The 15,545-nt window shown below is 42.1% G+C and overlaps 1 protein-coding gene across 3 annotated transcripts; it reads left to right on the forward strand.

Moving 5' to 3' along the window:
* Positions 1–2,474: 2,474 nt before the first annotated feature.
* SSBP1 (single stranded DNA binding protein 1) lies at positions 2,475–13,512 on the forward strand. Of its 3 annotated transcripts, none has more exons than XM_090287598.1 (7): positions 2,475–2,553; positions 3,269–3,336; positions 5,846–5,906; positions 6,714–6,854; positions 7,071–7,158; positions 9,227–9,315; positions 13,363–13,512. In XM_090287598.1, the coding sequence occupies exons 2-7, from the start codon at positions 3,313–3,315 to the stop codon at positions 13,404–13,406; spliced, it is 447 nt and encodes a 148-aa protein (XP_090143724.1). In that variant the 5' UTR covers positions 2,475–2,553; positions 3,269–3,312; the 3' UTR covers positions 13,407–13,512. The 3 variants fall into 3 exon arrangements, with proteins under 3 accessions (XP_090143724.1, XP_090143723.1, XP_090143725.1); XM_090287597.1 differs by having other exon boundaries at positions 2,513–2,596; XM_090287599.1 differs by lacking the exon at positions 2,475–2,553 and adding an exon at positions 2,865–2,928.
* Positions 13,513–15,545: the final 2,033 nt, after the last annotated feature.

Raw genomic sequence — 15,545 nt, forward strand, 5'->3', positions numbered from 1 at the left:
GAATCTTGGTACCATTAACACACACAAGGAGCTTAGAAGGGGGGGGGGCATTGTCTTTGAAGGAAAGGATACCTTTAGTTTTTCATTTGACTCAACCTCTCAAGTAGAACAATTTTTAAGTAGGAAATCACTGAAGGGCACTGACGATAGTGATTTAGTGGGTGGAATTTAGAATGATTAATACCTGTATAAGGCATAAAGGCAGTATAGTAAAGTGGAATAAACATTGCTAAGGGAGTCCCTTAAAATAGTCAGGAGGCTCTTAAGGAAGTGAGGTACACCTTGTGCCACAATTCTCAGAGCTGCTAAATTGCTAAACCTGTTGCTAAACTCGGCTCAAGGCCCCGCCATAAACTCCCTGGAACACCAGCTGCTACCTAGACATGTATGGACCTTCCTTCCTTGTGTTTTTCATCCCCTTATTTGCATCCTGGAACCAACCAATCCTTGTTAAGCTAGCCAGCAATCCTTCACTTGCGTGAAAGAATGACATTTCATGGGTTTTGCCTTTATAAACCCTGCTTTTTTTTTTTTTTTTTTGTTCTTCTCTCCAGAGTGCAGTTGGGTTACTTCCTGAATCTTCCTCCTTTGGATGTGAACCCTTCAAGATTCCAAATAAACTTTTGTTTTAGAGCCTCCAATCTTTATTGGTTAACAATGGTGTTTCGGGAACTAAACATTGGGAAGGTAGAAATAAAATGGAGCTAAGCATCTAGAAATATACGGGGACTGCAATGAACCTCACAAACCTGGTGAAGGTTGGGGGGCTGGGGCACATGGCAGGCTGACAAGCTCAGTAGCCCAAAGTAACCCCAGAGGATGGTCTGATCACAAATTCATAACTAGTGTCCCAGGCCTTATTTAGCAAAGGTCAATTTTAAGTGAGCTCTGTCCACTGTTCTGCAGGTAGGATAACATACCTTTCTTTTTATGCTTCAAAGACACAACCATCAAGCACCAGAATGTGAGAACACAGAATTCCTCATTGTTATCGCCCCAACCAGCTCCATGTCCTGTGAATGTTCATCTTTACTGTTCTATACCCACCAATGTAAAAGAAGTTCTCCATTTTGCCTTTTATCCAAGCCTAGAGATTTCCCACCCCACCCCATGCTTTCTCCCCACTTCTTAATCTCCCATCAACAAATTTCATGCACCTTCCTTACATCTCCTTTGACTGTAATGTATAAATTAAGCTGCGAAACTGCCATTCTACAGAGCATTTGACATCCTGCTCCCCACTGTATGTCATCAGTTTGGCTCAGTGAACTTGTGAAATTTTTCTGTAGGTCTGGACATTCCCCGTCAATAGTACCAACCAGTAAGTCAGACTTTTAAGAGTGTATCAAGGTGTGGGTTGGAAACCATGTTAAGCATTTCGTAGTTTTTTCTTCAAGGGCAAGGATGGACATTGAAAGGTTGTTAAGTTGGGTCTTGAGGAAATTGCATGTTAGAATGATCTGGAAGGTAACTTCCTTTTCTTAAGCTGGACAGTGCAAGGACCAGGGTAAAGGGGAGACCCCCTCTGTCTTTTATCTTGCAATCTGTAGGGCTCCAGACCTCTCCTCATTACCAGGGCCAAAATTAGGGCGAATGAGGCAAAATTCCAGGGATGCCAAAAACCCAGTCATCAAAATTAATGATATTGTAATGCAATATTTTTAAAATATTAAAATAAAAATATCCACAATGAACAAAATACCAGAATTTTAAATAAACACAAGGTCTGTCAGCTGAAGTTAATTAACATTATTTAAGATGGCCACTTGGTCAAGAAAAGTTGTCAGACATGGCAATTCTTGCAATTGGAAATAAGTAGATATCGAAAATATTATCAACCAGGGTACGTCCATTAAAGCCAGGAAAGTAAAATTATAATAAAGTGTTTTTGGTATAAATAAAAGATTCAAACTTTAAACAATATTGTGAGTTTTACTACACCTACTTTTTAAGTATTCAATATTTCAAGTTAAAACGTAATGTGTTGGAAAACAATTTTAAATGCTAAAAAACATAGGGGTGCATATTTTTTTCCAAGTGTCTCAGAATCTAATATGGCTCAGACCTTGTATGTAATTAAAATTTTAATTTCTTTTTGTTCAGCATGAAGGTTTCGCATCAGTTTTGGCTTTTTTAGACATCGCATTGCCATATTTATACCGAAGGTCAATTTTTTTGGCGCCTCCCTCCTTCGCACTGTCAGCTCTACGCCCACTCGGTTTTCCTGTTTCTTTTTCTCGCTGCTTTCGGACGTCCGGGCCTCGCTAGTGTTTTCTAGGGGCGGAGCTACCTCTTGGGTCGCCTGCCTCGCCCCCTCCCGGGTCCGCCTGGGGGCCTCGACTATAACTCCGTCTCGTGAGAAACCTGAAATCGGCCCCACTCGCCACCTGGCGGCGTGGACGTCTCCGATCCCGCGCCGAGAAACGCTCCCGGAACCAACGCGCGAAGGGGGCGTGTTTCCCGCGGCGACGGCCGGCAGCGTTTCTGCGACGCACGCCGCGGACTTCCGGTTTCTTTTCCCCAGCTCGCGAGTCTCGCGTGACGGCTGCGCCGGTGAGCGACCTGCTGGCTCGGCGCCGTGCGGCGGGGACGCCCGGTGAGCGCAGGAGGACGGCATGCGCTCTGTGCGGGGTGTTCGCGCGTGCCCGCGCGGGTCGGAGGCGGTGCTGTCCCTTCTCTTCGCACGCGTGGGACGCCCTTCGCGGCTCCCTGTCGCCGCTCAGTCGCTCCGAGTCGTTGGTTGGGAGCGCCCCGTAGGGACGGCGCCTGCCCATCCTGGCGGCGAGGCCGGAGGGCCCGGGCGTCTTCGTAGTCTTCGCCGCTAGGGACGGAGGCAGTAGTTTTTGCAGCAGCAGGTTTCCCATTTAAACCCCCCGATGACGGGGTGACATTTATCGCGCCCTTCCCGTGTGCTAGGGGTTGTTCCAGGTGGGTTGGGTTGGACAGGGAATAATCCCGACACGAGTCTCTGCCCTCCCGGCGTTTGCCTTTTAATAACGTTGGAGAAGGCCGTGGCATGGAAATGGGAATAACTCAGAACGAGAAGTTTCTTCTCTGAGTTGGGGGACGAGAAAGCTAAGGGGGGTCACACAGATACAGGTGGAAGGTTTTCGTTGGGGAGGAGCCCTCATCCCGTGCGCAGGAATCGTCGGCGCGGTGAATTGGAGAAACACGAGCGACGCAGCCACGAATCTACGATCCGATCAGTGAATCTGTGCCCTTGTTCTAAGCGGTCATGTGAATTTGTCTCTCTTTTGCTTCCTTTCAGGAAAAGACTCAAGATTAGATCGTAGGGAAAGAAAAACAGACGCAATGTTCCGAAGGCCTGTGTTACAGGTAATCGCTTTTGCATGTTAGTGCCGAGACGTGCCATCAGCCGTGGTGATTAGATTTCTTAAGGCTTTGGGCTGCAGAGACAAGCCCACCCGCTTTATGTGACCTGCTTTGATAGAGAGGGTTGGGGACAGGTTTTACCTGTGTAAATAATGTTCACTAAACCAGAACAAATACTTCTTAGTTATTCACACACGTGTATATAATGGGAGTCACTACTTTTTAAAAATGTGTTACTTGCGTGTAAGTCAATTAGAGAGCGTTTAGAGTCTTTATTGATCCAAAGACTATGAGACTCATTGTCCCAGCGTTTTTCTAGCAAGCATGTGGCTCCTTTTCTGTCCACCTGCCTTGCGTGTTGTCAGCTGCCCCCCCATCCCACCAGCCCATCATCTGCATAGTGAGTGAGGCCAGCAGCGTAAGTCTCGATATCATAACTCACTGTGCCCGAAAGTCCTCACATTCTGCCTGTTCTGACTCCTCATCTCTCCAGACACTAGCTGGCCTCGAGGACTCCTTTTCTGTACCACATTTGGGCATCAGGTTCTCTAAATTCTCCTTTATTGTACTTCCTACTCTCCATCCTGTTAAGGCTGATGAAGAATCAGTTCCTGCATGAAACCTGTTCTCGTCTCCTACCTTCTACTGGAGAACTGACCCTCCATTCTTGGAACCCCTTTTTAACCTATACAGACTCATACTATTTGTGCGTGTGTGTATGTGTAGGTGGAAATGTGAAACTTGGAAAAGTTACTACTGTCTTAATACTCAATACTACAGTAAAATGACATATTTAAAACCAGATAGAAAAGAGTTAAAATTTTAATTTGAAAACAGTATTCCAGTTAAAAAAATTCTCTATTTGTTCTTCTCCATTAGGTCTTGATTTTTGTGTACCCAAATCGAAACATACTATTCTATAAGACTTAAGAGCCAGCCGGACTCATCTGAGTACTCAAGTTACTACATTTCTAGAATTATGATAGAGATACTAGTTAGCAGTTTGCTTCTTTAGTCTGATCTGACTTGCTTATCCACCTTTGGCCCCAGAACATTGTGATAGGTGTTGATAGCTAATAGGACCCCAGAAATGGGCATTCATTTGATTGCTGGATATCTGCTTTATATATCAACAGTGCCACCCCTTGGCATGTGGAGTTTCTTTGATGTAACAGGTAGCACTTGGAACCCAGCAATGTGCCCGAGTCATGGGTACTCGTATCTTAGCAGTAGCCCTTGAACAGATTGTCTTTAAAAAGGCAGCAGAGGTCACTGGGAAAAGCATAACCCTGGTGTCAGAAGGTTCTGGGTTCTAGTCCTGACTTGCCACTTCCTGTAGGATTTTGGGCAAGTCGCTCAATCTCTCAGAACTTCATTTTGTTCCATCTCTAAAGCAGGGATAATTTTGCATAGTTTATAGATTGATTCTAAGGATTAATTGATAAGAGCGAAAGCACTTAGTTGGTATTGAGCCATGATAGCTATTACTATCATTCAGTGCTGCTGTTACTTGACATTGACTGCCTTTTTCTGGCAAATGGGTTTGGACAAGTCATAGCTTTGTAACTTATCAAAGAACCAAATTTGTTTATCTTAGACTTTTTCTTTGGCTTATTGGAAGCATGAGTTTTTCCCGCATATTTCAGATTTTACCTTTTGTGTGCAGCCACAGAAGCAGCATGATCAGGAGGGTTACCACAGAAGACACAGGAGAAGACTATAAATTAACTTTCTTGGGCATGCCCTCTGCTGCCTCCTTTGTATTGGGTTGGCCAAAAAGTTTGTTTTTTCTGTATGATGGCTCTAGTGCACATAATTGTCTTTAACTTCATTCAAAACAGTTTTGTTAGACTGTATTGTAACAGCTGTCATATCAGCGTGCATTTAAAAAGAAACCATCGGTGATTTTTGTGTGGCCATTTTAATACTGAAGATGGAAGAAAATCTGCAACATTTCCTCGTGTTTATTATTTCGAGAAAGGTAAAAATGCAACAAACAAGATACGTGCGGTGTATGGAGAAGGTGCTGTGACTGATCGAACGTGTCAGAAGTGGTTTGCAAAGTTCTGCGGTGGGATTTCTCTCTGGCCGCTGCCTTATTGCTGGGTAGACCAGTTGAAGTTGATAGTGATCAAAACAAGACATTAATTGAGAACAATCAACATTATGCCACGGGGGAAATAGCCAACATACTCAAAATACCCAGATCAGTAGTTACTGGCTAAAACAAAGAATGTGTTTTTTATTTTATGGAAAGAAACTTAAATAGACTTTTTGGCCGACCCAATATTTTTGCGCTTCTGTGGTACGCTGCCCTTAAGCAGTGCGTGGTCCTTCTGGCACCGTGGGAAGGGACCCCGTGGGAATTGTATGTCTTCTGTCTTCGTGGGTGTGTGCTGTAGGAGCAGCTGACTAGAGGGTGACCGAATGTGAGTAGGTCTTCTGTTTGTGTTTGCCTTTCCCTGAAAATCCCAAAAAATTACAGCCATTGTATTCCTCTGTTCCACTTCAGGTGTTTCATCAATTTGTAAGACATGAGTCTGAAACAGTAAGCAGCTTGGTTCTTGAAAGATGTAAGTAGTAGCTACGTTCCCGGTGCAAAATGCGCCGTTTGCAGCAGTGCGCTTGGGTTTTCTCAGCTGTGTGCGGGGGTGCCTGGTCGCGCTATAATCTCAGCCATCATGCCTTTGGCTCATGCTTGCCTCGGACCTTGGCCTTGGCCCATCAGGCTGCAGTGTCAGTTGGGTCCTTCTTCCTTGCCAGTCACTTTCTACTCCCTCTTGTCACTTTCCTGTCATAGAATTTCCTTGAGTCGTACAGCAGTCCCTCTATCGCAGTTCACTTATCGCCTATCGTGGGATTTTAAAAATATTATATTTAATTATTTATGGCGGATTTTTTGCTCTATCGTGGGATTTTGTGGTACTGTACACGCATGTTATTAAAGTGACGTAGGTTTAAGACTGTAGAATAAATGTAAGGTTCCTACTTCGCGGGGGGTCCTGGAATGTAACACCCGCGATAAGTGAGGGAATTCTGTATTTGGTTTCTAAGTTTTCCAAGGTTACGTGCTATTTAGTCAAGGGACCGAAAGTTTGGCAAACCTATTTCACAGGGACATTTTCTTGTATTTATAAAGATATTTAGATCTCAGATTTGTTTTTTTTTTTTTTTTAATGACATAGTTTTTTAAAAAGGTATTTTAAAGAAGAATTTAAGATAAAGAGCTTCGTATTTGTTTTGTGGGGCTACCCAAAGAGTATTTTCTCCTTTCTTGCCAACCCATTTTTCCTCTAGTCTCTCCTTATTTGCCCCTTCCACTGACTTTCCTCCTCTGGACATTCCTCTCAGCCTCCTTTTACCTGCTTGTTGCATTTCAGCTCTGAATCGTGTGCAGTTACTGGGGCGAGTGGGACAGGACCCTGTCATGAGGCAGGCGGAAGGGAAGAACCCGGTCACAATATTCTCTTTAGCAACAAATGAGATGTGGAAATCAGGAGAAAATGAAACATACCAGATGGGTGAGTATAAAAGACCAGCTTGTTAATTTTATCGGCAACAAATAGACACAGTTTACTTTCAATTCTCTAACTAGAGAGAAACTACTTTTAGAAAAGATTCTTCTCTAACTTTGTTCTGTTCTCTTAGGCACTGGGACGTTTTGCTGGGCATGTGTCCTTTGGCATTTACTTTGTCTGCTGGCATTTGTAACCATGTTTTCTACTCTTGTGATTTAGGTGACGTCAGTCAGAAGACAACGTGGCACAGAATTTCAGTATTCCGACCAGGCCTCAGAGATGTGGCATATCAGTATGTAAAAAAGGGGTAAGTTGGGGCGGGAAGAACCATAAAACTTGAATGATTTAAAGACTGGTAACAAGTATTCTCATGGAATGTGTAACTCCTTTGTTCCTGAGTACTAATTATATTAACTGCTTTATTCAGTGCTTAATACTATATGCATATGTTGCTTTGTGTGAAAAGGTGTGTAACACCTGGATTAGTCTTCTAAGAATGTAAAGTTTAGGGAAAATGGGGTGTTATATATATATAGAAAGAGGCAGATGAGACCAGAGGGAAGGCAGAGGGCACCAGGTGTCCTGGGAGCCGGGGCAGCACAGGTTGTCAGGGGTCCCCACGCTGCCACAGCCAGGGGTGCTGACGGAGGGTCGTGCGTCCTGTCTGCTATGTGACAGCCTTAGCAGAGGGTCTGGGATGTGTGAAGCCTGACACGGTGAGGTATTACGTTCGTATTCATATCAGTTATCTTATATTTGACAATTTTATATAGGCTTCATAGTTCTTTTTTTGTAATGCTTGGATTGATTATGTGTAAAAGGTGCTTTTTTCAAACCCACAGGACAGAACGGTGTGTGTAATAGCAGTTGTATTCACAGTTGATACATTTCATGAAAAATAATTTCAGCAGCAACCACAATTTCAATTTCTTTTCAATAACTTCATAGCTTTTCTTCATGTGTACCCTTGATGTCCTTTATAGATGTATGTGTGAGTATGTGCATATACACACACAAATGTAGAAAATTTCAAGGAAACTGTTTATATGCAATTTCACCTGCTGGTGTGTTACGATTTTCTTCGAGCTCAGCCTTCTAGATAGTGTAGAAATAGTCTTAGTAATTAACTCTGAGTGAAATACTAAGCCGAAAACCTCTATTTTGAATTTTAATAATCCAAGTCTCTGGAGAATAGCTTTAGGAATTGGAAAATAAGTGAAAACCAAATCTGTCAGGGAGTCAGAATCAAGGGTCGAGGAAAATGACACATTGGAAATCTATCCTAATATTGAAAAGCTGTAGCTAGCTTACCCTCCCACTGTCATGGTCCTAAGATTTCCTTTTTAAAAAAAATTTTAGCTTAAGATTTTGAAAACATTTTTTTAACTTTCTTTTTTTTAATCTATATTGTATTTTTTTCCATTACCATTTAGTCCCCTTATTCCCACCCCTCCCCCCAGCAGTCACCACACTCTTGTCCACGTCCATGAACTGCTTTTCCTTTCTGCTCTGTCCCTCTCCCCCCGCCCCTCCCCATCCCTAGCTGCCATCCTGCTCCCCATCTGTGAGTCTGTCCCCATTTTCCTTGTTAGTTCAGTTTGTTCACTAGATTCCACATGTGAGTGAAATCACATGGCATTGGTCTTTCTCTGACTGGCTTATTTCACTTAGCATAATGTTCTCCAGGTCCATCCATGCTGTCGCAAAGGGTAAAATTTTCTTCTTTTTTATGGCCGAGTAGTATTCCATTGTGTGAATGTCCCATAGTTGTTTTATCCACTCATCTGCTGATGGGCACGTGCTGCTTCCATATTTTGGCAATTGTAAATAACGCTGCAGTGAACAAGGTGTGCTTATGTTCTTTCAAATTAGTGTTTTGGGTTCCTTTGGATAATATTTCTAGAAGTGGGGTAGCTGGGTCGAAAGGCAGATCCATTTTAATTTTTTGAGGTATTGCCATACTGTTTTCCACAGTGGCTGCACCAGCCTGCATTCCCACCAACAGTGCATCAGGGTTCCCCTTCCTCCACATCCTCGCCAACACATGGTATTTGTTGATTTATTGATGATGGCCATTCTGACAGGTGTGAGATGGTATCTCATTGTGGTTTTAATTTGCATTTCTCTGATAATTAGTGACATTGAGCATCTTTTCATATGTCTATTGGCCATCTATATTTCTCTTTTTAACTAGATAAGTCAAGTCTGTGTGTCAGTACTCATAATTCTGAACTTTGAGAAGTGGTAGAAAGAATGAGGTTATTATGTATGATTATGTATTTCATCCTGAGTGTATACTTATTACTGTCTCTGATCTGACTGTCTTGTAAAGCATATTAGAATCTCCAGACTAAAAACTGTAAATTTTATTTCAGGTCTCGAATTTATGTGGAAGGGAAAGTAGACTACGGTGAATACATGGATAAAAATAATGTCAGGCGGCAAGCGACAACCATCATAGCTGGTAAGCAGTTTGTGATCACAGCTGTCCCCCGCCCCTGACACTAAAGGCTGTAAGTCACTTGAGCTGGGGCTGTCAGTGCTGATACTGACGAGCTTGTCCTGCAGCTCAGCAGAAGAATTCCGAGTGTGGTTTGTGGGTTTGCTTACCTTTATCTAGTCCTTTAGAAAATGGTCTTCATAGTCAGACGGTTTTGGTTCACAAGTAATGTTGGGGAGAGTATGAAGTGACCTGTCTGTGCCAGCTCTTACCGTTGGGAGCTACAGACACTGGAACATGGGGTCTTTCAAGGACAGGGCCTGACCGGGGACAAGCCTGTGGCAGGTAAAGTTACACTGATGTGAGTGGCGTTAGACATCTGTGCCAATTTATTCAGAACCTTTTTGGTACTTACGATGCCTTCGTTTTAAATTCCTGTTGTTCTCATTAAACAGTGTACAAAATGACTTAGGAAAGGTAGACCCTAGAGTGTAAAGAGTATTAAGAAGCTTTCCCCTAGGGCAGTTTTCAAACTTGTTTGAAAATTCTTCAAGAATTTTGAACGTGTTTAAGTTGACATTAACATTTTTCAATATAAAATTTTTACTTTTAAATGTATTAATGGATCTAAATACCACGGCAATTTGTTACCAATTGTCACTTAAAAAAAAAAAATCCGTGGACAAGCTCTCCAACATTTGGAAATTTTACGAACAGTCATGCACTGCATAACGATGTTCGGGTCAACGAAGGACCGCATAGGGACAGTGGGCCCATAATGTTATAGTGGAGCTGGAAATTTCCCGTGGCCTAGTGACGTCGTCGTAGCCACCGTCACGTCACAGCACAATGTGGCCCTCGGGTGTCTGAGGCACGCTGGTGTCAGCACATGCGTGCTGCCAGCCGTGTAAAAGGCCGGCACACACGGTGACGTACAGTCAGCGACGCCCGATAAATGACTGTGTCCCGGCCATGTACTGCCCTTGCTTTATCGTCATTTCAGAGCACACTCTTCCAGCTTACTAAAGGGAACGTGGCTGGACAGCAGAAAGGGGTGTTACCCCCAGCCGCTCTTGACTGTGTCGTTCTTTCTTCTGCTTGGCTTCATGGCGTGTGTTTCTGTGCAGTGACTGCTGTGCAGGCTTGCAGCCTAGGGCACGGGGCCGGACCACGGGCCTGGGTGTGCGGGGGGCCCTGCCACCCGGGGTTCCGTGAGTGCGCTCTCAGGCCTTAACAGAACGGCAGACTCGCCTGCCAGCCCTTTTCTCAGACCCTGTCCCCGTCACTAAGTGGAGCATCACTGTGACCTTTGCTCTGGACATGTTTTCCCAATCCGTTTTCTCCTCCGAAGTGTATCATAATAAATTATATAGTTATGACTCTTAATTTTTATCCTGTTATACTTGGAACAAAAATATGTACATAAGTAGAAATTTAAAAAAATGTTTTTAATTCTGTGAAAGTAAGGTGTTAAATGTTACATTTCTTCATTGGGTTATTATTATAGTTATTTTTAGTACATAATTGACCAAAACAACTTTAGTATATAAATAGAAAAATAAAATTTAATTGGAAATTCATCTTATAATGAGATAAATGGTCCTTTTTTTTCCTTTCTTCGATAAAGTGCTAAACTAAGACATTTGTTGAGATCTAATTCTGTTCTTTTGTTCATTTTTATGAATAGTAACACTGAGAAATTTTGTTTTTATAAATAAGTAGAAGGGAATGAAAGACATTTTATTGTAATTATGTCTCAATGTTTAGGAACTTCTGAATATGCACAAATTCTGTATCATTTAAAAATTAATTTTTTCATTATGGAAAATGTCACACATACAAAAGTGGAGAGAAAATTTAAGAAAAAATTTGCTCATTTAGCTTCAACAATTAACTGATGGCTGATATTACTTCATCAGCCACTTTTCCTCCACCTGAATTATTTTGACACGAATTTCAGACGTTATATTATTTCACCCATACATATTTCGGTAGGTATTTCTGAAAGATACAGACTTCATTTTAAAACATAACTACGATGCTGTTCAGAAATTATTAATTTTTTATTAGTTACCAGTATTTATAGTTCCTTGATTATTCTATAAATACAAGTCCAAACATTATATTACATTGTTTACATGTGTATTAAGTCTCTCTCTCTCTTTTTTTTTAACAACAAAAATTTATTTTATTACAATTCTAAAGGCTGGACATCTAGAACTTAAGTCTCTTTTAATCAGCAGATTTTTAAATTTTTTTATTTAAAAAATTTTTTTAAAGATTTTATTTATTTACTTATAGAGAGAGGGGAAGAGAGGGAGAAAGAGAGGGAGAGAAACATCCATGCATGAGAGATACATCCATCGGCTGCCTTCACATGCCCCCAACTGGGGACCTAGCCCATAACCCAGGCGTATGCCCTGACTGGGAATCGAACCAGCAACCCCCTGGTTCACAGGCTGGCGCTCGATCCACTGAGCCACACCAGCCAGGGCAGATTTTTTTTTTTTAATGTTTCTCTTTTCCTTGCTTCAGGGTTCAGGTCTTAACCCCTATATCATATAGGTAAATTATAATTCGTTGTAAATGATAATTACAATATATATTTTCTTACTGTTTTTTTGGAAGTATATTGTCCTTGAAAGCCAGTGTAGGTATCCCCTCATTATCAGACCTTAGATGAGGTTCTTCCTGACCATTTTGCTTTCATAATTCTTGAGTGTCTCAACAGTAAATCATTTCCTACATGTTTTGTTCTTCCTTTGGACATATTTATAGACATATCTACCAGTTCAAAATTCTTTTCCAGACTTCATATGGTACAGATGTGCATCTGTGATTTCAGCAGTGGGAAGCCAAGCGGTCTAATAAAATAACAATCAACATTTCTGGAGCTCTATCTATTATTTATTTACGAGGCATTTAACACTTTCATATTTCACTACACACAAGGGTGTGGGCTAATTTTGGATTGTGTGGATTGTTATGAACCTAGCCAAATAGATGCGTTTCAGGTCAGCTGCCATTTTGTGTTTTTCTTGTCACGAATATTCACTGGCATGGGTGGTTGAGTAATTGACATAGGTTTATAGCTTATAGTAAAAATGAAGAGCTCTTTAGTGACATTTGAATTGAAGGAGTAGAGTTTAATTTGGTTGATCTAGTTCAGGGGCCATATTCTCCCCTGAAGGATCATGTCTGTAACTTAAAAGCAACCACCAGTGGATGGTGCTCTTGCCTTCATGCAGTGGCGCAGTTCCGATGCTCTCTTCAGAAGTAACCCTTCTGCCTCAGATACTCTTTTTGGAAGAGTGTAGTTATGAACAAATAATCATTATATAATAACCATTTTTTAATAATTCCAAAGTTAAAAGAATCTGGATCTTTTGGAGTTATGTAGGAAGTACTACTTAATTCTTTTCCTTTGCTTGTCCTAAACTAACTCCATCTGGGACAGCATTTTAAGAGCAAGGTTGGATGTTCTTAGATAAAAATGTTTTCTGTAATATTGATTAGTAAAAGTTTTTGAAAGAATGAGTATATGAAAGTTACTGTTTTAAGACTTAAAGATAAAATGCTTCTATGTGAGCATTCAGACTTCTTTAAAAATGAGAATAAATTTGTCCTTGCTCACAAGGCCTTGTGCTGAGCCCTGTCCTTCCTCCACGCCACCAGCATTGGAATGTCGGGCCTCGGTCCTTTTTGGCGTGAGGAAGTGCTGCCTGGTTTGAGGGCACCGGTCTGGGCATTGAAAGCTTCAAAATTTGTGATTAGTTGTTGGGTAAAAAGTTATCGCTGAGAGGACCTTAGCTGTCTTCAGGGAAGATGAGGGATATCCCACCTCTTCTAACATGGTCTGAATCGTTGACAGACAGCCGAAGCCCAGCTTTGAGCTCCGTCATGCTTACTGTATGTATCTCTCATGAACATAGCAAGAGTTATTTAATGTTTGGAGGATTTGTATAGTCTTTTTAGTTAACAGCACTGAAGTTTGTGTGTTTTAGAGGGGATGATTAAATGGGATGGAGAAAGAGTTCTGAAAATAATATTTATACTCTGGCTTCTTTACAGATAACATTATATTTCTGAGTGACCAGACAAGAGAGAAGGCATAGAGTGGATCGTTCTTCTTTCGCCAGCGTTTGGTACAGTCCCGTTTCCAAATCATGTATAGTATTTGTAGTTCTAAGGACGTTAATTAAAATATTCTTTTATATAAAATGAGTGGTAATATTTCTCCTTTCTCCTGAGTGTCGCTCCCTATTCCCGTTTTTGTGCCATCAGCCTTGTTCCTGTCTAATATGACATTCACTAGTTGTTTATTCTTTTAGGGATGGTTTTTATGTACAAGTACACAAAACAGGGAACTGTCAGGTTTGTCTGTGCTGCAGCAAAGGGGCGAGTGTCCGCTGGGAAGACCCCTTGCTGTTTGTGTGCACCTCTGTTACAGTATTGATTCAGCCACTCGGTATTGATTGAGCATCACTGGATGTCGGTCATCTGTCTCACTGTTGTAACTATTGATTGTATCACCTGCTTGCTCTGTGGACTCGAAGGCAAAGACTTTCTTCTCTGTGCACTTGGACTTCAACCTGTGCTTGGCATAGAACAGATGATGGATAAGTCTTGACAGGGGCAGGATCCCAGTGGGATATTAAGCTTTAATATCCAAATTGGAGGGGGTTGGTATCTAACCTAAATGGCTTCCAGACTAACCTACCTTCTTTGCATCTTTTGCGGTGGACAATTTCAGTAGTAGCAGTTATGAAATAAAGCTTACTAGCAGTAAAGACCTCAGCTGTAACTGGGTATGAAATCGATCACCTCCAGTTGGTGGCACGGGGCTCTGGTTCTGCTCTTCTCTCTTTCTGAGGCACTTTCTCTACCCTTTTAGTCTCACCCAGAGCTCTCGGGGAGGTCCGCTGACCAGCCTTTGATATTGCCTCCCCAGCTTAGTGCCCCAGGTATGACGTTGTCCTTGTGTTTTTCCACACCATCTCTTGATGGACATGTACATACACATCATTACGTACACACAGTGACCTTTATTATAAGATTCTGTTATGATCTCTGGATAGGGGGATTTCGTGTGATTTTCCTTACACTTTTGTTTTGTTTTTGTTTGTGTTGTTCATTAGTTTCCTGTAATAGGTGACAGCTTTCCTTACAGTTTTGTACATCCTAATTTTTCTTTACAGCATTGAAAGTGCTTTAAAACGCGATGTTTTTCTGCCACACCTGTCATTTGAAAAACAGTGGTCTATTGTACTAGGTCAGTTAAGGCTGTCTAGTCGGAAAGCCTGAATTTGAATGCCTGCGTCCCTCACCAGCTGCGTGGCCCCTGTTGAGTGCCTTAACTGTCCCTGCCTTGAGTTTTTGTTGTCCTGTGTTCCTGTAAAGAAAACAGGGACAGTAGTAGTGTCTACTTCATAGGCCTGCGACGACGGGGACAGTAAATCATATGTGCAGCCTCCTTCGCACCTAGTGACGGGATCAAGTGCTCAGCACGCGTGGGCTGTTGTCACTGCTGTCGTTCTCTCAAACAAGGCCTGTGACCCTCAGTCACCGAGCCAGTGTCGTCAGGTCTCAGGGAGACTCACGAGAGCGTAAGCACGTGAGCTTGCGTATGTTGTACTTGACCTTCTTGTTGTTCCTAACGCGCATGGATTACGGAGCACAGATTCCACTTGGGAAGTGTTTGGTGGTTTGTTTTTAATCTTCCATGGCCCTTTACAACGAATCTGGGCATTTTTTAAAATTCAAAAGTCCGTTGGACACCTGCTGTATGCCGTGTACCCATACAGGCCTGGGTATAGGGATGAGTATACAGGAGTCCTGCATGGACTGGAAACACAGCCATACCTCTGAGATACTGCGGGCGTCAGCTCAGACCACCTTAATGAAGCAAACAATGTAATAAAGCAAGTCACCCAATTTTTCATTTTGGCTTCCCAGTGCTTAAAAGTTATGTTCACACTAGACTGTAGTCTGCTGTGTGCAATAGACAGCATTATGTCTAAAAAAGTACATATCTTTGATTAATCCCTTCATCTTTCAGTCAGCCCCCCCTCCCCCCTGTAATAGCATAAAGAATAAAACATCAAAAATGAAAAAAAATATATATATATATAAACAAGCTAGTGCAAATGCCAAAACAAAGTACACACCTTAATTAAAACGATTGCTAAAACATGCTAACCATCATCTGAGCCTCTTGGAAAAATGGTGCTGATACGCTTGCTCAGTGCAGGGTT

This window comes from Furipterus horrens, unplaced genomic scaffold (assembly GCF_987537825.1).
Source record: "Furipterus horrens unplaced genomic scaffold, mFurHor1.1.pri manual_scaffold_9, whole genome shotgun sequence".
Taxonomy (NCBI): domain Eukaryota; kingdom Metazoa; phylum Chordata; class Mammalia; order Chiroptera; family Furipteridae; genus Furipterus; species Furipterus horrens.

Excerpts from the sequence above, each read along its gene's own strand:
- SSBP1 (XM_090287598.1), top strand. The coding sequence starts at position 3,313 with ATGTTCCGAAGGCCTGTGTTACAG. Across the intron at positions 5,907-6,713 it reads CAGCTTGGTTCTTGAAAGAT|CTCTGAATCGTGTGCAGTTA; the intron begins GTAAGTAGTAGC and ends GTTGCATTTCAG. Across the intron at positions 6,855-7,070 it reads AAATGAAACATACCAGATGG|GTGACGTCAGTCAGAAGACA; the intron begins GTGAGTATAAAA and ends CTTGTGATTTAG.